Genomic DNA, 23574 nt, shown 5'->3' on the forward strand with positions numbered 1-23574 from the left:
AGGTCCTGGAACCAGTTTCCAGTGGGTAGTAACTGTATATGCAAACACATCAAGTACCTTGTCAACTATTTTTAAAGGTGTTACGAATGCAAATGTTAACTTTCCAAAAGGGCAGGGATGACGGGAGGTATCACTTTCCTGTAGATCCTAATGGAGGAGACTGGTCTGAGCCACGGCACTGAAACCATAAGCGTTTGCTCTGTCCACAGTATCCGCTTCATTCTGCTACCGTTCTCCCAAACAGCAATGAACTTGGGCTTAAGGGAAGTTCTCTCCCCCACTAAGTGACAGGCTACCAGGCGAGGCATGAAAAGGGATTACTGGATACATGTATTCAAATAAAGGGGAGTTTCCCAGAAGCAGGCTGAGAAGGCCTCCTTCCACCATCCATCAGTAGAAAAGCCATTTGACTGGCAGATATGATTTTTTGGAAGCAGCAGTAATGGCGAACTCTGGGTGACAGATGTCAGATGTTGGCAGAGTGACTGCCAAAACAAATCTCCTTGCACCTTCAGACATCAAGCTGATGGAGGACTGGGCACAGTTGGACTGGCAGCCCCTTCCTGCTTGGATCACTGCTCACATTATTATTTCTCAGTCGCCGGACAAAGCAGATGGTTTACCATGTATTTGTGACTTTTTATTGGCCTCAAAGTTCTGTTCTTCCATCAGGGTACAGCATGTAATCAATTATGACAGTGGGTGGTGTAAAAAAAAAATCCCTGCCAATAAAAGTCCAAGACTTTCCCTTTTATTACATTTGCATAAACCCCGACAATTTCCAACTTAAAAGCCAGGGGAGCAAAAAGCAAAGTCATGGTGTTAAAAGTACAGTAACGGTGTTAAAAGTAATTGAAAAAGCACCAAATCTTAGTTGGTCCTGAAGACTCTTGGTAGTTTAGACTAACATCTGATGTCAGCTTTGTCCATTTTGAGTCTTCAACCCCAAATCTCCTCATCTCTATTTTGGTGAGTCTTTAAAAACATGTTGTTTTCCTTTCTTTATTTTTCTAGCTGCTCTGGGTCCTCGTTGCTGATCGTGGGCTTTCTCTAGTCGTGGCGAGTGGGGGCTTCACTTCGTTGCAGTACATGGGCTTCTCATAGCAGTGGCTTGTCATGTCGCCGAGCATGCGCTCTAGACGTGCAGACTCGGAAGTCGTGTGCACGGGCTCAGTTGTTCAGGAGCATGTGGGATCTTCCTGGACCCTAGTGAAGAGTTTTCTATCTTATGTTTTTTTCCTTTTTTTCCCTTTATTCTTTTTTTTTTTTTTTTTAGCAGTTGCAGTATTTATTATTTACTTTTTTTCCCCCTTTATTCTTTAGGAACATTATTTTTGTGGATGACAAATGTTGATTGGGCTTTTGCAACGTGACTGTCGCCATTCCAGGCACATGTAAGAGAACAACAGAGTCCCTTCCTTCAAAAAAAAAAAAACAACAACAACAACCTACATTCCAGCATATAACAAGACAGAAATGGATTAATACATACAGAGGGCAAAAAGGCGGCAAAATTGGGGTAGTGGGAGGAAAGAAATAGGTGAGAAAGATTAGGAGGTACAAACTTCCAGTTGCAAAATAAATGAGTCAGCTGGTATTAAAGGTTCAGTGAGGGGAATACAGGTGTCATGTTGTAACCACTTATCTTGGTGATCATTTTGAAATGTGTCAAGCCACTATGTTGTAACAAGAACTACCATAGAGTTTTAGGTCAGTTATACTTCAACCAAACCCATGCGGGGGATGGGGATCAGATTTGTAGTTACTGGGGGCTGAGGAGTGGGGACTGTGTGGATCACAATAAACTGTGGAAAATTCTGAAGAGATGGGAATACTAGACCACCTGACCTGCCTCTTGAGAAACCTGTATGCAGGTCAGGAAGCAACAGTTAGAACTGGACACTGAACAGACTGGTTCCAAATAGGAAAACGAGTACGTCAAGGCTGTATATTGTCACCCTGCTTATTTAACTTATATGCAGAGTACGTGATGAGAAATGCTGGGCTGGAGGAAGCACAAGCTGGAATCAAGATTGCTGGGAGAAATACCAATAACTTCAGATATGCAGGTGACACCACCCTTACGGCAGAAAGTGAAGATGAATTAAAGAGCCTCTTGAGTGCTCGCTTCGGCAGCACATATACTAAAATTGGAAGGATACAGAGAAGATTAGCATGGCCCCTGCGCAAGGATGACATGCAAATTCGTGAAGCGTTCCATATTAAAAAAAATAAATAAATAAAGAGCCTCTTGATGAAAGTGAAAGAGGAGAGTGAAAAAGTTGGCTTAAAGCTCAGCATTCAGAAAACTAAGATCATGGCATCCAGTCCCATCACTTCATGACAAATAGATGGGGAAACAGTGGAAACAGTGTCAGACTTTATTTTTCTGGGCTTCAAAAATCACTGTAGATGGTGACTGCAGCCATGAAATTAAAAGATGCTTGCTCCTTGGAAGGAAGGTTATGACCAACCTAAACAGCATATTGAAAAGCAGAGACATTACTTTGCCAACAAAGGTTTGTCTAGTCAAGGCTATGGTTTTTCCAGTGGTCACGTGTGGATGTGAGAGTTGGACTGTGAAGAAAGCTGAGCACTGAAAAATTGATGCTTTTGAACTGTAGTGTTGGAGAAGACTCTTGAGAGTCCCTTGGACTGACTGCAAGGAGATCCAACCAGTCCATCCTAAAGGAGATCAGTCCTGGGTGTTCATTGGAAGGACTGATGCTGAAGCTGAAACTCCAATGCTTTGGCCACCTCATGCGAAGAGTTGACTCATTAGAAAAGACCCTGATGCTGGGAGGGATTGGGAGCAGGAAGAGAAGGGGATGACAAAGGATGAGATGGTTGGATGGCGTCACCGACTTGATGGACATGAGTTCGAGTAAACTCCGGGAGTTGGTGATGGACCGGGAGGCCTGGAGTGCTGCAATTCATGGGGTTGCAAACAGTCGGACACGACTGAGCGACTGAACTGAACTGAACTGAACTGAGGAGTGGGGAAATTGGATGAAAGTAGTCAAAAGGTACACACTTCCAGTTACAAGATAAATAAATTTTTGTCTCTAAGTCATGTCTGACTCTTTTTTGACCCCATGGGCTGTAGCCTGCCAAGCTTCTCTGTCCGTGGGATTTCCCAGGCAAGAATACAGGAATGGGTTACCATTTCCTCCTCCAGGGGATCTTCCCGACCCAGGGGTGGAATGGGTGTCTCCTGCAATGGCAGGTGGATTCTCTACCACTGAGCCACCCGGGAAGCCCTAAGATAAATCAATACTAGAGATGTAATGTACAACATGATAAAGATAATAAACACAGCTGCAGAGTAAATCCTAAGAGTTCTCATCAGGAGAGAAGCCTTTTTTTTTTTTTTTGCTATAATTTTGTGTCTCTAAGATGATTCTTTCAGGAAAAGAAACAATTTCGAACTTGACTGATAATCACTAGTGTTTTACTGGACTTCCCTGGTGACTCAGATAGTAAAGAATCCGCCTGCAATGCGGGAGACCCGGGTTTGATCCCTGGGTTGGGAAGATCCCCTGGAGTAGGAAATGGCAACCCACTCCAGTACTCTTGACTGGAAAATCCCGTGGACAGAGGAGCCTGGTGGGCTGCAGTCTGGGGGTCGCAAAGAGTCAGACACAACTGAGCAACTAACACATGACTTGACAAGATGAGGGATATTCACTAAACTTTTTGTGATAGTCATCCCATGATGGGTATAAGTTACATCATTATGTTGCACACCTTAAACTTATAGAGTGCTGTATGTCCATTATATCTCAGTAAAACTGGAAGAAAAAGTAAACGAATAAGGAGAAAGCGGAGGGAGGGGACTGCAGGCTGGAGACAGAAATAATATCTATACACTGGGTAGGATCACTGGGGAGACGGCATGGTGGAGAATGGAAGAGGACCAAAGGCATAACCCACGGAGACTTGGACACACACTGTATGGATGGCATTGTCCACACACTGAACACTCACACGTTCCTCACTTTTCCTATCACTTTTGCAGTTAAAGAGGGTCATGTGAGTAGCTTTGGACACTGAATGAAGTATCTAAAAACTGGTTCAACACCCTCAATTGTTCTCACTTCCTGCCCTAGTTATTGTCAATCCATGTAAGGAGGTCATTGTTAACTGTTAACTTAGGACTTTGTGGAGTAAAGCCCCTTCCTGATCCATGTCAGACATGTAGCATGAGAGAGAAGTAAAACTTTTATGTTGTAAGCCATGGAAATCCCAGGATTAATTTGTTACCATAACTTGGCCTATCCTGACTAATTCAGAATTCTATCATATGAGTTGCCACAACAAAGCATCCTTTTTTATTAAAACAAACAAACAAGCAGCATGTTATATGTTCTCAACAAAAGTTTATCAGTGGTCATTTCCAGCTTATATCTAAACAAAGTTTAACTGAATTCCTTGTTCATTTTATAAACTGTAATCTCTGAACTCTTGAATGAATAATGCAGAATAATGTCCATTCTTTCAAAGATTCTCATTTTTCAACTGTTTTTTTCCTGCTTCTCAAAGTTTATGAAAACATACATGATTTTTATAGGTAGTTCTTGGATAATTAAAAATGTCATGTTATTTTAATTTTCTTAATTTTTCCAAAACAATTTTCTCCCCTTATATTATAAAGCTAATTTTTTAAAAGATGTTTGATTTATTTGACAAATGAATACAACTCTGAACACAAGGACAAATGGAAACTTATAGCCAAGGGTGGGCTACCCGGAGGCTCATCGGAAAAGAATCTGCCTGCAATGCAAAAGACGCAGGTTCAATCCCTGGGTCGGGAAGATCCCCTGGACAAGGAAATTAATTGCACCCTACTCCAGTATTCTTGCCTGGAAAATTCCATGGACCGAGGAGCCTGGCGGGCTACAGTGCATAAGATCACAAAGAATTACACACAGCTGAGCACACATGCATAGCCAAGGGTGCAGGGTGAAGGATAGAATAGAAAATGAGATAGATAACGGAAAATATGACCATGAGGAACTAGGTGAGATATTGGCGGGATGGGGACAGAGAGGAGCGTGATTTTATTAACAGAATGGAGGAAGAGGAGTTTGATTAGACATCAAGGGTGGAAGGATTCTCCAGCAAGTGGCTTCGCAGGATTTTTGGTAAAAATCGGGCCCTGCAGGCGAAGCAGGAGGCCTAGTTCCCGATAGGGCTGCCAGGGGCCAAGCCTAGACTTTGCGCCCGGAGCAGGTCAGTCTAGGCGGAGCTGGGGGCTGAAGCCGGGTGGGTCTAAGCACGCTGCTGACTCCACGCCCCCAGTGCCAGCGGGTCACATAAACCCTAGGACCGAACGGGTCTGGAGCTGTACATCCACGAAGCAGGACTGCTGGCCGCACTCCAGCCTCCAATCAGACTAACCGCAATCGGAGCTGCAGCAGCCTTATCATCGCGGAGCCTCCGGCCCTGGATTTGCCCGGGCGCGACCCGCCTGCCGGGTCCGGGGAGGGGCCGCCGCACCTGCCGCGCTCCAATCACGGGCCTGAGCGCAGCGGCGCACGCGCCACGGCCTTGGGCGGGATCTGGCCGCCCATCAGTCTTCGCGACCTGCCGGGCCCCCGCCTCCCTGATTGGCTGGTCCGGGAGTGACATAGAGGCCGCCTTCACCTATAGCTGCGGAGCCGGCCGGCGGCGCGGTGCGGAAGCGGCGGGGCCCGGCGGCCGCAGTGCAGGCAGCGGGTGCGGATTCTGGCGACCCTGCGGTCCTTGCTCTTCTGGCTCCGGGCGTGGGCGGCATGACGCGCTTCGCTCTGATCGTGGTCCGGCAGTGAGTATGGCCGTCGCCGGCTGCCCTGTCCCTTCCGTGGCGTGCTGCGGGGCTGGGCCGGGGGGACCGAGGATCCGCACCCACCCCGCCAGTCCTGTCCCGTGTGTTCCCCCGCGGCTCGGCCGGGCGATTTCTGGATGTTCCCCGTGAGTTACCCTCTTCCGGCTCTCCTGGCCCAGCGACGCCGAGGAGAAGGCCAGGGGTCAGATGTCATCGGTCTCCCAGTACGTGGGGACGGGGACGTCGGAAGGAGTGAGGTCAAGGTCCCCTTCCCCACCCCACCCCACCCTACCCCAGCTGCTGCTGCTGTTAAGTCGCTTCAGTTGGGGGGCGGCTGAATCCGGAGACACAGTCGAGTCCCAGCACCTCCCGGGCGGCGCGTTTGCCCCCAGCTGGGACCCCAGGGTCTGCAGCGTGGACTGGCCCAGGGCTGACCTTTCCCCTGCAGGCTCTGCGCCCACTCTGTCCCTTCGGTCCCCCAGGCTCGGGTCTGAGATTCTCTTCTTCCCGGCAGAGCTCCGATCACTGGGGGAGGAGCTGGGGCGGGGGGGAGGGTGGTGCGCCTCGCCCTGCTCTCAGCCGCCTGCACCGGCCTCAACAAATATTTTTTAACATACGTTATAGGGGCCAAATGCTGACATGTCTTGCCATGCCTTCCTTTTCCTTTTCGACTCTATATTTGCCCGGTGTTAACTGAGTTCAGGGCGGTCAGGAGCACAGATTTTTCAAGCAAGGGCGACATAGATTGGAATCTGGGCTCCACCTGGGAGCCTTGTAACCTGGGCTTCCTTTAACCGACTTAATTTACACGACCGCAATTTCCTGATTTATAAAATGGGGATAGTGATAGGCCCCACACCACTGGGTTAGTGTGATCATTAAATGTTAGAAAGGTCAAGTGCATAGCACGGGGGGAGGGGGGTGGAGCATGTATGAAAATTAATGAACTTTTGTTTCTGTAAGGACAACTCTGATAAAAATGCAGCGAGTCCTCCAGTATGTGTGTATGGTTAATGGGACCAGCATTCTGAGTGGGTTCTGTGTAGCAGAGGACTGGGTTACAGGTAACTAAGATTACATTTTTGACTTCTTGGAGCTGCAAGGAACATCAGAATGGTCTAACCTTGTCAAGCCTGCCTTTAGTTGCTGACTTTGTTTGGTCCTGTTCTTCCTTAATAGGAAGGTTATCTCAGCTGTCATCTGAAGTTGTCCCTTTAGGACTCACAGAATTTTAATGGCCAAGTTAGAAATGGAGATCCTTTCTCCACCCCATTCCTCTGCATTTTATAGAATGGTTTATGACTATCATGTGACCCTCGAAGGACTTTTAGCTAGGCCTTAGCAGAACAGGAACTAGTCTTGACTGCACTTTCCTTTTAATTTGGAGCACTTTCTAGATGCCTGACTCAGTGCCTGACATAAAATTGAAGCCCAGAAGCCGTAGAAAATCTAGGCTAAACCACCCCTTGAAAAACAAGCTGATCCCTATTTATATGCTTAATAGACAATTGTTACATGAATGTATATTTTATCCCCTCCTCCTTAAGCGCTTGAAAGGTATAGAGTTGTTCCCTCAAAGAAATCCTTTGAGGAATTAATTTAAAAATGAGTCTTAATGAATTAGTATTTGCCAGGTACTGTTGTAATTAAATTCTGACTACCATCCAGTGAGGTAAAGAGGGCCTCTCAATTTGCAGATGAGGAAACAGACACAGAGGTCATGAGACTTGCTTAAAATCACCTGATGAGTTGGGGAAGGAGTTTAAACCGAGGCGGCAGTACTGTGGCCCATCCTCTTAACTGCTTTGCCCTTCTGCCTCCTATTTTAGAATTAAAACCTAGTGTTCGTGGATTGCTCGACTATCACCAGCCATTTCAGAAGCTACTTTTTACTTCTTGTGATCTGACTGAAGAGTGATAAGAACAGTATGCTTTGTTCTGTTCTGTTAATGGGAAAGGGCTTCTCTGGTGGTTCAGTGATAAAGAATCCACCTGTAATGCTGGAGATGCAGGTTTGATCCCTGGGTCGGGAAGATCCACTGGAGGAGGAAATGGCAACCCACTCCAGTAATCTTGCCTGGAAAAATCCCATGAACAGAGGAACCTGGCAGGCCGAAGTCCATGTGGTCAAAAAGAGTTAGACACTACTTAGCCACTGAGCACACGTGCATCCATAAGAAATTGCAGAGAAAGTGTTGAAATAATTGCTAGGGTAAAGTTAGTTTCCTCCTTCAGAATTCTCAAAGCTAAAAATTGATGATTCTTTCAGGAAAAGAAACAAGATGCTAAAAGACGCTTACTCCTTGGAAGGAAAATTATGACCAACTTAGACAGCATATTAAAAAGCAGAGACATTACTTTGTCGACACAGGTCCGTCTAGTCAAGGCTGTGGTTTTTCCAGTAGTCATGTATGGATGTGAGAATTGGACTATAAAGAAAGCTGAGCGCCAAAGAATTGATGCTTTTGAACTGTGGTGTTGGAGAAGACTGCAAGGAGATCCAGCCAGTCCATCCTAGGGGAGATCAGTCCTGAGTGTTTATTGGAAGGGCTGATGTTGAAGCTGAAACTCCAATACTTTGGCCACCTGATGAGAAAAGCTGACTCATTGGAAAGACCCTGATGCTGGGAAAGATTGAAGGCAGGAGGAGAAGGGGATGACAGAGGATGAGATGGTTGGATGGCATCACCAACACAATGGACATGAGTTTGGGTAGACTCTGGGAGTTGGTGATGGACAGGGAGGCCTGGTGTGCTTCGGTCCATGGGTTTGCAAAGAGTCGGACACGACTGAGCGACTGAACTGAACTGAATTTTTATTGAATGGTGACTCTTCTGATAATGGAAGAAAACTTTTTAACTGCAATTTAAACTCAGCCAAACACTTTATGAATCTTGTGCTGTTACTGTCAGCATGTTGCTCTTCATCAGCATCCTTGAACGTGAGCATGCCAGTGTGTATCATTGTTGGAACAGAATACCCCAGATTTCAGACTTCAAGTCTACTCATCTGATTGAGCTATAGTTTCTCATGGTCTTAGAGCTGCATTGTTGAAAACCCCAAGAAATGCAGAAAGGCCTCTCGTTCCCTTGAAATGTTCTTGTAGGTGTTTGCAATTAGTTGCCTGCAAAACCATCCCATTTCATTTCCATTTTTAGCTAGCTCTTTAAACATTTTTACAAACTAAATTTAATTTACTTTTAATTCCTGAAAGATAATGAATTAGTATAGGTATTGACAGCAACACTGATTTTTTTTTTTAATTCTGCCTCTTTTGGCAGTTACTTAGTTTTCATTGAATGCTAATCATTGTTCTGTTCTAATAGAGCAGGCAAGTTGAATATTGGATCATCTGTAAACTCTTATAAAGATACATGTAATTGTTACGCGCCTGTGATGTGTGTTTTCTGGGAGTAGGATTGATTGATTGGAAGAGCCTATGCAGCTAGGACTAATCTAATATAGACACAAATGTATCATGAATTGGGTATTTTACATTCCCTAATTCCCACCCAACCATCCAGTGAATGTCCTCACATTCCTAGCCCTTGCAAACTTCTCTATTTTCAAATGAATTAATTGGTGTGGAGGAATCCCTGTAAGGCCGTGTATTCATGGTTGAATAGTGGGAGAGTACACTCCATTCTTGTGTACACCAGAGCATATCTACTTTGACAACTCGCCCCAGTTGTACACTAATGTCCCATGATTTGTCTCTCCTGTGGCAGACCCAAGTACTTGTCTGTTGAATCTGAATTATTTAAAAGGATGTGATCAGGAAATTAAGCTATCTTACATGGTTTCTAGAGAAGCACTATTAAGCATAAACCATAACTAACAAAATAAAATGTCTTTTAAAGTGAAGAACAGCGTGATCATCCCCCAAACGAACGGTGCATATTTGAGGGCCTATAAATGGCCGGTCATCAGACTTGGCTTCTTGTCATAAGGCTTGGGATTCTTGCAGAGTCGGATATCTGTCTTGGAAGTGAATCACATTGCAGATTTTGAAGATGAGCGCTGTTACTCCTGACTCCTTCAAAATACACTCCTCTGACCTTTCCACTCCCCTGACCTTCCCTGTGGCTGCTACAAGCCAAGCTTTGGTTAGGGAAGTGGATTAATAGTAAACCTATTCTAGCCACCCACTTTTCTTTCCCACTCCCCAAATAAGCTAGCTATAACCAGTTGCTTCAAGGATTTGTACAAACCTCTCGAGAAATGTTTGGTTTGTTAACAAACATTTACAAAGCTGTAAAACTAAATATTTGTGCACATTTTTGGGCGGGGGGGGGGGGAATTCTGTTGCTAGATTGCGTCTCTGTGATGTTTATAAGGTGATTTGAAAGCAAAATATGCCCCCATAGAACACCAGTGCGCCCCGGCCCTCCCCTGTCCAGCCTCAGTCCAGTTATCTTGTGACAGTATTTCTCATCCTGTCACTCTGCTGGTTGCTTCAGAATGGGCTGGGTTTGGTTTTGTAATTGCTTAGCACTGCAGAGCGGAGCAGCTGGGGCCGCTCAAGGACTCAGGAACCAGGGTGGGGGCTGTGGGTCCCTGTACCCCTTCCCGCTCCGCTTGTGGTCCCCTGGACCTACTTGCTCAGCCCAGCAGGTGAATGGATGGACTGGCTGTCCCCTTTGGTCCTGATGCCTGGGGAAGTAGTTTTGGTCAACATATTTAAGAAGATGATTTAACAGAAATTTTCTGTCCATACATACACTTTTTTTTTAAAATTGGGGTATAATTGCTTTGTTGGTTTCCGCTGTACACAGTATGAGTCAGATACATGTGTACATACATTGCCTCCCTCCCGTCCCTCCCCTCTAGGTTGTCACTGAGCTGAGCTCCCTGCACTTTGCAGCAGCTTCCCTCTAGCTATCTGTTCTACACATGGTAGTGTGTGTATCCCAGTGCTACTCAATTCATCCACCCACCCCCCATGCTCCCCCCCACCATGACCACAGATGCGTTTTCTACATCTGTGTCTCTATTCCTACCCTGCAAGGAGGTGCATCAGTACTTTTTTCTAGAGTCCATATATGTGTGTTAATATACAATATTTGTTTTTCTCTTTGCGACTTACTTCACTCTGTATGACAGGCTCTAGGTTTATCCACATCCCTTACAACTGACTCCGTTTCATTCCTTTTTATGGCTGAGTGACATTCCATTGTGTCTCTGTACATATACTTTGAAAAATAGCATTCTCTGCCTTCAATTCACTTGAGATTTATCTATACGTTTTAATTTGGAACAGTTTGAAATTTGTAGCTCATCAGTCTGGTACATAGAATAGACAACTGCAGGTAGTAGTTTAGAATAAATGTCATTTTTACAGGTTAGATTCTCACGTATGTACAATATGCTGTCTTTACAAATATCATGACCTTGCAATGTCAGGCGTTTTTTTCCTCATTTCGAATGTAACCTGATTTGATAATAAACGCTTTCTCCCTGTCTTTCTGTTTTAGTGGAGAAACAAGACTTAACAAGGAGAAAATAATTCAAGGTTAGTATTCTCTGACTTTTATTTTAGTTCTCTGTGTTCGTGTTCATGTGAAATGCAGGTTAAAGAGATCCGATGGGGTAGGACGGACTGGGGGCAGGTCTGGACTGTGACCTGGGATTACAGAATTAAAGCATATGATCACAGAAATATGATCAGAGTAGATGGTACTCAAGAGGAGTAAGTCTGTTGAATGAATTGGATGTGAAGACCAGTGCTCCAAGTTGTTTGTGGGCAGCTTCAAAGCGACCTCTCAGCTGATTAAGGAGTTATATTGGGTCTAATTGTCTTCAAATATATCTGCCAGGGTTTAAAATGACTTCATATTTGGAAACAAAAATTTACTGGCTGGTGTTAATGGTATTTTTCTTGCTAAGATGTATTATTTTTAGTAGTAACAAAGAAATAGTTTAAAAAGAGAATTTCTGTTCTCACATGGGGTTGTCACTTTATTCTGACTATACCCCCCCACCCCCTCGCCCCAGCTTGTTCTGTTAATTTGGGTTCAGATCTTTTAATCTCCCTGTGATCCAGCTGGTGTGGCTTCTAAAGAATATCTTTCAGCTAGACATGCTATTTCTGTGCTCTGATGATACAAGCGTTGAGTTTTATATTTTGGGGCTAGAGACATCTGGTGTTTGCAGGAGCTGATTTTTAATACCCCACGTGCCTGCCTCCTGCTGGAAACCAGTCTCTGTTTCCCACTGACCTGGGCCCCACCCAGAGCATCCTCAGGACCCATTACCTTGTTTGTTCTTGGGCCCTGCTCACTTATCTCATTTCATTTGAAACCGACAGTAGAACATGAATAAAAGTTTCCATGTTCATGACCTTCTTTTTAGATTTGTTTTGTGTTCTTTTCCTAACTTTGAAAGTTAGATGCTTAGTTTCTTCCGTTACAGCCACCTTCTTTTTCTTTTAATTTTTGTAAGCATTCAAGCTTACATGGTTTTAAGTACCATTTTTGTTGCATGCCTACAGTTTTGATTTATAGTAATCTAGTAGGTATTCAGTACGAAGTATCTTAAATTTCCATTATGGTTTCTTCACTGACCTGTAAGTTATTTTGAACTGCTTTTTAAATTTCCAAATGAGTGGGCTCTTTGGTTTTGTTCTTCATCTTTTGTGATTGACTTACAGTGTGATTGCTTTCTGTTTTGACAATACGGTTTATTTGGTAATCTGTCTTTGAAATTGGTTAGCATGGTCAGTTTTTATAAATCTACTATATGTTAGAGAAAAATCTTTGTTTTCTAATTGTTGGGTTTGGAATTTTATTTCAAATCATTAAGCTTGATTTTGTCATTCAAATCTTCCCATACTTTACTAGTTTTGTAAATTTATTCATGTGCCTATATGACCTAAGGGGTCAGTTTATGCATGAGATATATTGAATTTCCCACTGTGATGGCCAGTTCATCCTTAAATACCTTCATTTTGTGCTTTATATATTCTGCTTTTATATGCTTCGAGGCTATTTTATTAGGCACATACAAGTTTAAAGATTGCTCTATCTTCCTGGTGAATTGAACATTGTTTATAGTGATCTTCACAATCCTTAATAAGACTTCTGTCACAGAGTCATGCAATTTTGGGAGTGATATGACAGCTCCAGCTGTGTGGGGTTGGAATTTTCCTGGTGTGTATTTTCCCATCCCTTTCTTTTCAGCCTTGCTGGGTACTGGTGTCCTAAGTGTTACCTTGTAAATGGTAGGCAGCTGATTTTGGTTCTCTTAAAAAAAAAACAATGCAGTCTTTTTGTTAACTGGTGAGAGTGGTTTGTCCATGTTGACTGTGGTTTCTGGTGTGTTTGGATTTTTCCTTTGTGATTCTTTTTTTTCCTTCTTTTTCTAACCTTTTCCTTCTCACTAACCTTTACTTCTTAGGTGCCTACTTTTCTTTTCCTTATCCAACCCACTGTTACCTTGCCTTCTGGCCTTGAAATAAGCCATGTCTGTTCTTTTAATAGCTGTCTTTATATCATTACCATTCACACCTACTAAAGTATGAGATAAATATCCTCTCTTCTGAAAAATGCGATGGCATGTGCTGTTGTTTTAGTCTCCTGGCCTTTTTCACCTGTGCAACCTAGGCATTATTATTTTACTTAGTGTTTGTTTAAATTTACAGCCGTATTTGCCAATTTCTCCTGTCACCATTTCTTTCGCATCTCAGACCTTCATTCCTGGAGCATCTTTTCTGAGAAGTCCTCTTGTGTAAGTTGGTTGGTGGTAAAGATAGTTTCAATCAGTTCTATTCCAGGCAGTTCTGTTTTTATTCTCTTTAGTCTTTTTTAGTCCAGTTCTAGACTGATGGTTCTTTTAGAAGCTATTACTTGCTTGGGTTTTTTTTTTTTTTTTTGGCTTCTATTGCTCCTGTCCAGAGATCTTCTTTCAGCCAAATGGTGTCCCATGGTGGGTATCCCATCAAGTCCATGGTGTCCCATCATATCCCATGGTGTCCTGTCTGTCTTTCTCTGTAGCTGTTTTCAAAATCTTTTTATTTTGGTTTTCTGCGGTTTCTCTTACTAAATCTGGCAGGGTATTTTTTTTTTTTTTTATAATTTATCCCTTTCAGTGTATATCTTATCTGTAGTTTTATGTCTTTCCTGATTTCTGTTCTCCATTTCACACTTCCTGTTGTTTCATACTTCCTGTTCTCCATTTTGCACTTCCTGTTCTGTTTCATAGTTCCTGTTCTCCATTTCACATTTCCTGTTCTCCATTTCACACTTCCTGTTCTCCATTTCACATTTTCTGTTCTCCATTTCACACTTCCTGTTCTATTTCATACTTCCTATTCTCCATTTCGCACTTCCTGTTCTGTTTCATAGTTCCTGTTCTCCATTTCACATTTCCTGTTCTCCATTTCACACTTCCTGTTCTCCATTTCACATTTTCTGTTCTCCATTTCACACTTCCTGTTCTATTTCATACTTCCTATTCTCCATTTCGCACTTCCTGTTCTGTTTCATAGTTCCTGTTCTCCATTTCACATTTCCTGTTCTCCATTTCACACTTCCTGTTCTCCTGTTCTCCATTTCTTCTTTTGGAGTTCCCACTAGCTGTAGTTAGGAATCCTTGTCCTTCCTCCGTGTCTCTAACACGTCTGAGATGTGCTCTTATCTCCTTGTATCTGTAGAGGAGGGGCACAGCCTTACCTTTGGGTTTGTGAAGCTTCTCAGCTTAATGAACTTCCTTTTATCCACTGAGGGATATTTTTTTTCCTCCACAGCAATTCCGTTTTTCATTGTTAAAAGATGTGTTTAGTTCCTTTAGAAACCTGTTTTTTTTTTTTTTTTTTTTTTTGTAGCTTAAAACAACACAAATTTACTCTCTTACAGTTCTGGCAGTCAGAATTTGAAACCTGTGTCTCTGAGCTAAAATCAAGGTGTCAGCAGGTTGGTTCCTTCTGGAAGTTATGAAGGAAGAATCCATTTCCTTGCCTAATTTTTTAAATTTATTTTTTGGCTGCACTGGGTCTTCACTGTTGTGCTCGGGCTTCAGTGGTTGCGGCACGCAGGCTTAGTTGCCTGGAGGCATGTGGGATTTTCTCAGACCAGGGATCAAACCTGTGTCCCTTGCATTGGCAACCTGTCTGGTTTTTGAGGACTTGTTGCTTGTTTTTGTGATTCAGTGTGCAGTCTCTGCTGATTTCCATGTCTGAACTTCTGGTCTGTTACCCGCTGTTTCCGCTGACCCTCATTCACGATGGGTTATTGTCCTCTGTGTGGTGTCACTGGCTGAACTGATGTTTGCTCTAAGTGGGTAGAAGGCTTGTCGGCCTTTGTGGAGAATGATTTGTAGTACTGTATGTTACTGAATTTGAACGGTGGAGATAAAGAAGGAAAACTTCTCTAGGTGATGATCCAACCACCAAAATACAGCAGCTGGGCCGAGAAGGTAGGTCAGAGGCAGCACTAATGAAACAGGCTGGTAGAGTGGTGGGCGGTGCAGGGCAGGGGCGCTGAAGGCAGTCTCATCACCCACCAGTTCCCGTCAGGCAGACATTCTTCTGGAAAACACTTGGATACCTGAACTTCTATAGGGATTATAGCTTAATTTTGCTTGCTTTTAGTTTTCTGAAAAGTTATGTGAAAAGTACTCAAGGAAGACTTTCGATAAAATATAGGTAGATGCTCTTTATATTCTCTTAGGTGTGATTTTTATTTGCATCCGTTATATATTTGAACATTACTGTTCCTTCTCTTAATACTGCAGGACAAGGAATAGATGAGCCTCTTTCAGAAACCGGATTTAAACAAGCAGCTGCTGCTGGTATATTTCTTAAAGATGTGAAGTTTACTCATGTTTTCTCCAGTGACCTTATAAGGACAAAGCAGGTAAGTTTAGTCCAGGATGAGGCTCGTGAGTCAAAAGTTTCAACAGTTGTAACCTTGAGAAATTTCTTCCCAGAGTTCATAGAGAATTAAATCGCACACAAACATCATCCCCAATCCCCTTTGCTCACTGACAGAAGTTCTTTTTATTTCACTTTTATATTTTATTTTGGTAATTTAATCAGAGCAGCTTGGGGGGAAATGTCTAATAAAATGCCAAAAGCAAAGAGGGTGTTGTGAGAGAAACCCAGTGGAAACACCACAGAGATTGAACGATTGAGACATCAGATATTGGAACTCAGAGCTTAAAAAGCAGTTATGTTGCTATAAAGAAATAAAAGATGTGTGAAATATCTTTAGGGAACACATTACTATAAAAACAACCCCAGAGGTTTGAAAAAACCACATCAACTTCTGAAAGCTAAGGGAAGGAGACTTTGGTGGCAACCAGGGGGAATAACAGGGCTGGAATATAGCCTCCCCCAACAAACAACCAGAAAACAAGACAACACCTGTGAGACAGCTGCTTTCAGGTAGTGGACTCCAGGAAGCCTGGGCTGCAGCCTCAGATGGAGTGAAACAAAGGGGATGAACCCTCAATTGTCATGGTTTTCTGACTGAAGTGACCCCCAGACTTCTGCAAAAGCAGCCAACTAGAGGTCAGTGGTCTCCGAGTTGAGGGGACAAAGCTTGGAATTTGGAAGGCTTAAGTAACTAAAATCTGTGGGGCAGAGTGCTGGAGAGAGAAATGCACAGAGAAGACTCTAGACACATGTGAAGAAGTCCTCATCAGTCTCTGGTGAACGGTTAGTCTGCACAGGGGTGGCTGGAACCACACGAGGGCAGAAAACAGGACTCCGGGGGAGAATAGTCGCTGGAGTGCAGTTGTCCAGTCGATTCCTGGGGCCCACACAATGTGGGGAGGCGTTAGAGCTCCCACAGCACAAGTGGAGGCTTTGCTGAATACAGAGAGCGTGTCCCCCCTTCACAGTGAGGCTAAACTGCCCTCAGGAGCAGCATGAGGGGAGAAGTAGGAGACGGCAGAAGCAACCCCATCTCCTAGAGATGAAAAGTGCAGTGTTCTGAAATGAACGATTCACAGCGTGGGGTTAGCAGTAGGTTAGCCACTGTAGAAGAAGAGGTCGGTGAACGGGAAGACATGGAAACGGAACACTCCATAATTAACTGTGGAAGGAAAAAAGGCTGGAAAAGGAAAAATGAAGAGTCTCTGAACTGTGGGACGGTACCAGGCAGTGCAGTATTACACACAGTTGAAGTCTCAAAAGGGAAACAGGGAAGAGAGGTGGGGTGAGTGTGAAAGTAAAAGATACTTTGAAGAAATGACAACTCAAAAGTGCTTTCGAAAATTAAGGTGAAATAAAGACTTTCTCTTTCAAGCACAAGTTGAGGGACCCACACTTACATTGTCCTGCTTTTTAATTCAGTGTTTTTGTCCAGTTGGACTTTGACAAAGATGCCAAGATAATTCTGTGGTTGAAAGGGTGGTCTTTTTCCATAAAAGGTGTTGAAACAATGGACCAGCCATCTGGAAGAACATGACATGTGACTCTTACCTCACACAGTACACAAAAACTAACTTGCAGCCTATCATAGAACACGTCTGAAAGCTAAAGCTATGGGACTTCTGTAAGAAAACACAGGAGGAAAGTCTTTATAAAAGTTTTTTGGAACAAAGCATAAATAAGACACAGGGAGGGAGAAAATTATAAATGTGTATGTTATATATGTGTGTATATATCTGACACATACATGTATTTGTCAGTAAATAACTTTGTTTTATAAGTGATTGATCTACAATCTTTATTAATATATATACCTTCTCCAATAAGATTTTTGCTTTCATGTATTCTTGCTATTGATCAGTGCCATTTCTTTTCAGCTTAAGGAAGCCCCGTAACTATTTCTTGTGGGGCTGGTTTCGTGGTGATGAACTCCTTTAGCTTTTGTTTATCTGGAAAACTCTTTGATCTTGTCTTCAATTCTGAGCAACCTTGCTGGGTAGAGTATTCTTAGCTGGAATTCTCAGCACTTTGAATATGTCACACCACTACCTCTGACCTGTAAGATTTCTACTAGAAAATCTACTGTTAGCCTTTTAGGGTTTTCCTTGTCCTTGGGAGGAGGTGAGTTGAGGGTCTTCCTATGATATCATCCTGAGCACTCCCGGAATGATTTTTCTCCTGGGGGGTGGGGTGCGTGTCATGCAGAACCTTTGTTCCCCAACCAAGGATCTGAACAGTGCCCCCTGCAATGGAAGCAAGCATGCCCTGATCATTGGCATGCTAGGGGATTCCCCAATAAGGATTATTTTTATGAGAAAAGAAATGGTTGTCTTTTTGATTTGCAGACTGTGCATGGGATTTTGGAGAAGAGCAAATTTTGCAAAGATATGACAGTAAAGTATGATTCAAGACTTCGAGAAAGGGTAAGTATTAATAGCTTACTTATATGTTGTTCTTCTACCATAAGATATCAGTACAGCAACTCGGTTTATCCCATGGCTGGAAATCAAATGCCTTCCTGCTTGGGATGTGAAATTGGCTATTACATGAAGAATCTACTGTGTGGCAATTACTCTCACTTACTCTCGTGAATAGTGTCTTATTTAATCATTAAAATCGTAGGCAAGAGGCATCTTAAATTATAAAAGCAAGGCATACTTGTGAGGACTTAGTACAAAAGAGTTTAAAAGTGAAAAGTTCTCTTCCCAGCCTCCAATCCTCCTACATCAACACTGGCTGTTAGTGGTCTTTTTGGTCTTCTGATTTAATGACCTATGAAAGTTATCATTTTAATCTTTCTTACTATGGATTCTCGAGAAGGCAGATTTCCCATATTTCTTGGCCATTGGTATTTCCTCTGTGACTTGTGCATTTTGCTAAGGCTTGATTTTTAAGAGTCTAAACAGCTAACAAGCTCTGAAGTCACATGGATCTGGGTTTGCATCTTTTCAGAGGAGATAGGATAAAGTAAGGTGAAAGTGTGCCATAAACATGTACTTAATTGTCTGTGTATTGCAAATTCCCCTTGAGGCACTTTTGTCTGTTGGATCATTGCAGAAATATGGGGCCGCAGAAGGCAGGCCGCTGAGCGAGCTGAGGGCAATGGCCAAAGCGGCAGGGCAGGAGTGCCCAGCGTTCACACCACCCGGAGGAGAGACCCTGGACCAGGTACGCAGCCCGGGGGAAAGGGGCCGTGTCCACGAGCTTGTCAACATCCAAGTAGCTGAAACCTGATTCGTCGTGTGAGCGAGATGTTTCTGAATTTTAGCTAAGCAATTTGCAAGTTGTTTGGTTCACAAAACAACTCTGCACGATACCGTATTTTCCCCCCTTTTTAATCTGTCTATCTCGTTTATTAATTTGGCATCATTTCTGATCATGGATTTGAGGAAATGGGTTATTAGATGGGCTCGTTAAGAACGGGGAGCAGCCGTCTCTGCAGTGACAGGGGGGTCAGTGAAGCAGGTGTGTGCTGCCCAGGAGGGCGGGCAGCCGATAGCCTCGGGCGCAGGGTCGTCACGCCTCCCCGCCCCCACCCCTCCCGGTGACATCGTAGCCCCTGGAGTGTTCTGCTGCTGAGTTGTGTTACGGGTGATCATCTTCCTCCCTGTTTTTAATTTTCGTAGTTTCCTTGTAAGGACTTCGTATGAGTTTAGCGAGGGACGGCTTTTCATCCTTGCTGTCATTGAACTTCAGAAGTGTTGGATGTAGTTTCCTAGGTGACGCTGTTTCACGACCTTCTGTTGGCTTTAAGTCAGGCGTCAGGCATTGTATCTTACTCACCTTTGCCCCCAGAGTGCTCTCATGGTTCCAGAAATATATTGGGCACTTACTCACTAGTGTCAGTGGAAGTACTGGTTGAATGACTAGAAATAGAGTTTCATCTGCTTCTGTAGTATAACTGACTTACAGAAAAATTGGTTCTGTTGATATCCTAAGTGTTACTTGGTCAATTGTGTCCAACTCTTTTTGACCCCATGGATGGTAACTCGCCAGGCTCCTCTGTCTGTAGAATTCTTCAGGCAAGAATACTGGAGTGGGTTGCCATTCCCTTCTTCAGGGGATCTTCCCGACCCAGGGACTGAACCCGGGTCTCCTGCATTGCAGGCAGATTCTTTACCATCTGAGCCACCAGCGAAGCCTGTTTATGTCTTAAGATCATCATTAATGTCACTTTATTTCACCTTTTTTTTTCTTTCATTGCAGCTGAAAATGCGTGGAAAAGACTTTTTTGAATTTCTTTGTCAACTGATCCTGAAAGAAGCCGGTCAGAACGAAGAGTTTTCCCAGGAAGCCCCGAGCAGCTGTCTGGAAAGCTCCCTGGCAGAGATATTTCCTTTAGGGAAAAACTGTGCCTCCACGTTTCACTCGGACAGCGGCACCCCGGGCCTAGCGGCCAGTGTCTTAGTCGTGAGTCACGGCGCCTACATGCGGAGCCTGTTGGATTACTTTCTGACCGACCTCAAGTGCTCGTTCCCAGCGACTCTGAGCAGGTCCGAGCTCACGTCCGTCAGCCCTAACACAGGGATGACTGTCTTCATCCTAAACTTTGAGAAAGGAGGCAAGGGGAAACCAACCGCCCAGTGTGTGTGTGTGAACCTGCAGGGCCACCTGGCCGGGGTGAGCAAAACTCCCTAAATCTAAATCATCTGCATGGAGATCTTAACAAATGGGAACCTCTGAGGGAGTGCCTCTGACTTGACTTCCATCCTTTGCTAATGCAGACTTGGAAGCAGTTAAAAAGCTGCCCGTTACAATAGGTTATAAAACTCGAGTGGAATCAGAGCCATGTGAAACGCTAATGGAAAACCATCGAAAATGGACTTTTTTGGTGCAGGTATAGTTGGAATTTTCTGGGGTAATTTTACCACCCTGCTCAGTAAGCTCTCTGTATTGTAAATGGATGAGGGAACTCAGTATTGTGAATTGGGGCATGAATAACCCTGTTACTATGGTCTTGGGGTTTTTTTGGGTTTTTTTGCTTTTTTAACGTCTTTTTTTTTTTTTTTTAATGTTTTTCTTTAATGTCTGAAAAATCTAACCTGTTTTCTTGACTCTTGGTAAGATACTGTATTTTTTTTTTTTCTGTCTTCATCCAGTGCTTGGAAGAGGGAACTTGTAATTTCCACTCCATATTTTTGTGACACTATGTTATAGTCCTTTAAAGGAAACCTGCTATCATTGTTTACGTGAAAGCAAACGACACTAAATGTTTACTATGGAAATCAGCTGTTGTAACTGTGGACTCTGGAGGCTTTGAGATACAGATGAATGTGGCTTGTAGTTGCAGAACAGTATAGTGAGGAAGAACCATCATCTATTACAGAATTTTTCAAAGAGGGAATCAAAGCAGGAGAAACAAAAAGAGCAGACCTTTCATATCTAACCTGTGGGCTGAAGAATTAGTTTGAACATGGTGCTTAAGAATGCACACGGTTGCTGACTTGCTTCATAGCAGTGGGGTTTTATTCAAGATGAGGTTTCCTCTCTTTTCCACCAGATGGTGCTAGAGAAAAGGGATTTGGGTTATCATCACCGACTTCATGGACCTGAGTTTGAGCAAGCTCAGGAAGTTGGTGATGGACAGGGAAGCCTGGCATGCTGCTGTCCTTGGGGTCACAAAGAGTCAGACACGACGGAGCAACTGAACTGAGCTGAAATTCTGTGCAACAGATGGGTCCCTCTGAAGTCCTCGTCTCCATGGAGAAAGTGTTTTCCATGCAGTTCTGCTTACAAATAGTCATGTTGATGAATGCTGTGAGCCTCGGCTCACAAGAGGGTAAGACCGAGTCTGTCTGTCACTTAAGGCTAAAGTCACACTGAGATGTATGTCACGTTTAGGATCATGCGGTCCTCAGTGTGTCCAGGGCCGCCCGTGGTCCTGGGACAGAGCACGTGGTCGCGCACACAGGAAGCTCACTGCAGACAGACAGCTGGAAAGTCATCAGAAAAGAACAAATAATAAACGCCCACTTCCCCACCCTCCAGAAGTAGTAACTAACCCCCTCCTTTTTTTTTTTTTTTTTTTTTAATAACGCACTGAGATGGAAGTAAAGTTCCTCTAAGCAGCCATCACTGCCCTATTGCCTCCTGCTCTCCGTAGAGGCGGCCAGCACCACAGGCCCACACACCCACCCATCCTTCACATGGTATCATCAGGGAACGGTATCATTCTGGCATTTTACAGATGGCCGCAGCATCGGTCTATTCTGACTTCTCACTTACTGTGTGTATCTTGAGGCTCTATACTGGTATGTACAGATCTGGTTACTTCTCTAACCACTGTATTCTGCAGAATAAACACAGTATATTTTATTTTTTTATCCTCCCATCAGTGGATGTTTTGCTTTACTCACCGTTTTCTTAATAGAAACAGTGCTTCAGGGAGTGGCCTTGTGCCGGGTCCGAGAAAGTGTGCATCCCCGGTCTGACAGGAGCCAGTATTCTCCAGAACATCGGTTTTTCAGTCTCACTGGAAGTATTTCAAAAGCTCCTGGTCTCCACATCTTTGGCAACACTTGACTTTGTCTGGTGAAATTGTGTTAATCTGATATGTGAAGAATATGCCCCTGTGTTAATGAGCTTTTCTGTGAGTGCTGGAGTCTGGGCATTTTTGTGTGTGTGTGCATCCTGACCATTGGGTTCCCTCTCTGGCAAGTCATCAGTCAGCACGCATCCTTGGTCTGGCTTTCTGTTCGGCCACGTAGCTTTTTCTTAGTGAGTTACGGGAGCCTTTGAAGATGTCTTCCAGTTCACTCGTCTCTTGTGTATGCCACCATACACCTTTTTCATATGTGTGTCTTTTTTTATTTTGAGGTCAAATGGATATACCCTATTGTTTATGATGTGGGGGAGTTGGGGGTGTCTTTAAGAAGCTTTTTCTACCATGAGGTCACTTCCTAATCTTTTTCTTACAGTGTTAAGGAGTTTTTTGAATGTTTCCTCTCTCAATCATCTGGAGTTTGGTTTTGAATACTGTAAAGTCAGAATTCAGTTTTATATATTTTTTTCCACATGGTGAACGGTTACCAAGTCTTTCTTTTCCTAGTTGGCTCCTGATTATCAGTCAGACCCCCATGCACCCACCTTTGCTAGAGGGCGTGGACTTTGCTGAATTTTAGGGAGCTCTGGGTTCCCATGCGGGCTTCCCAGGTGGTTCAGCAACGCAGGAGACATGAGTTCAGTCCCTGGGTTGGCAAGATCCCCTGGCGAAGGAAATGGCAACCCCATAAAGCACACGAGTATACCTGCCTGGGAAGTCCCGTGGACAGAGCCTGGTGGGCCACAGTCCCTGGGGCCACAAGCAGTCGGACGTGACTTAGCCACCAAACAGCAACAACTGGGTCCCCATAAGACTGTCATTTTCAGTTACTGCAACTTCACAGCCAAATACCCTGTACGGTGAGCACCTCTATTCTGTACACATGCCGGAATCAGTTCATTAATTTCCAGAAAAATTCTGTTGCAATTATAACTGGAATCGCAGTTAGTCATTCAGTAAATATATTTTGAGCATGGTGCATACAAGCCAGGCTGTTACAAGAACTATTAGAGCTATTCTAAGAACTGCGAATATATATAGCAATGAACAAAAAAATAGACCATCCTTGTGGAAGCTGTATTCTGTCCGGGAAGATGAATACAGGACCTGCTCTTTGCGGTGGAGGGAAATGAGGCCGGAAGACCCAAGGGAGGCGTGCTGCTTTATTTGGGGGATGCTGGGAGGGCTCCCACAGGTGGGAGCAGAAGGTGGGATCCAAAGATTGAAACCCAAGAGTGAGCGCTGCTCATCTGTGGGAGGAGACGAGCAACCCAGATGGAGATGGGGGGCACAGGGACGGAGGAGGAGAGGTCAAGCTCTGTGGGACCCAAGCTGGTGCGGGGGGAGTGGGTACTG

At 44.0% G+C, this 23574-nt stretch overlaps 1 protein-coding gene and 1 non-coding gene across 3 annotated transcripts; both read left to right on the plus strand.

Annotated features, from left to right (window-relative positions):
• Nucleotides 1–2120: 2120 nt before the first annotated feature.
• LOC122424170 lies at nucleotides 2121–2227 on the plus strand. The gene has a single exon (XR_006264355.1). It is a non-coding gene; the product is annotated as a U6 spliceosomal RNA (small nuclear RNA).
• Nucleotides 2228–5603: 3376 nt separating this feature from the next.
• TIGAR (TP53 induced glycolysis regulatory phosphatase) lies at nucleotides 5604–22008 on the plus strand. Of its 2 annotated transcripts, none has more exons than XM_043441607.1 (6): nucleotides 5604–5806; nucleotides 11281–11318; nucleotides 15536–15657; nucleotides 18023–18100; nucleotides 18735–18845; nucleotides 19884–22008. In XM_043441607.1, the coding sequence occupies exons 1-6, from the start codon at nucleotides 5775–5777 to the stop codon at nucleotides 20313–20315; spliced, it is 813 nt and encodes a 270-aa protein (XP_043297542.1). In that variant the 5' UTR covers nucleotides 5604–5774; the 3' UTR covers nucleotides 20316–22008. The 2 variants fall into 2 exon arrangements, with proteins under 2 accessions (XP_043297542.1, XP_043297543.1); XM_043441608.1 differs by lacking the exon at nucleotides 5604–5806 and adding an exon at nucleotides 5819–6030.
• Nucleotides 22009–23574: the final 1566 nt, after the last annotated feature.

This window comes from Cervus canadensis, chromosome 21 (assembly GCF_019320065.1).
Source record: "Cervus canadensis isolate Bull #8, Minnesota chromosome 21, ASM1932006v1, whole genome shotgun sequence".
In the NCBI taxonomy this organism is placed as follows: domain Eukaryota; kingdom Metazoa; phylum Chordata; class Mammalia; order Artiodactyla; family Cervidae; genus Cervus; species Cervus canadensis.

Coding starts and splice junctions, on each gene's coding strand:
- TIGAR (XM_043441607.1), top strand. CDS start 5,775: ATGACGCGCTTCGCTCTGATCGTGGTCCGGCA. Junction 11,319..15,535: donor CAAGGAGAAAATAATTCAAG/GTTAGTATTCTC, acceptor TTAATACTGCAG/GACAAGGAATAGATGAGCCT. Junction 15,658..18,022: donor ACCTTATAAGGACAAAGCAG/GTAAGTTTAGTC, acceptor TTTGATTTGCAG/ACTGTGCATGGGATTTTGGA.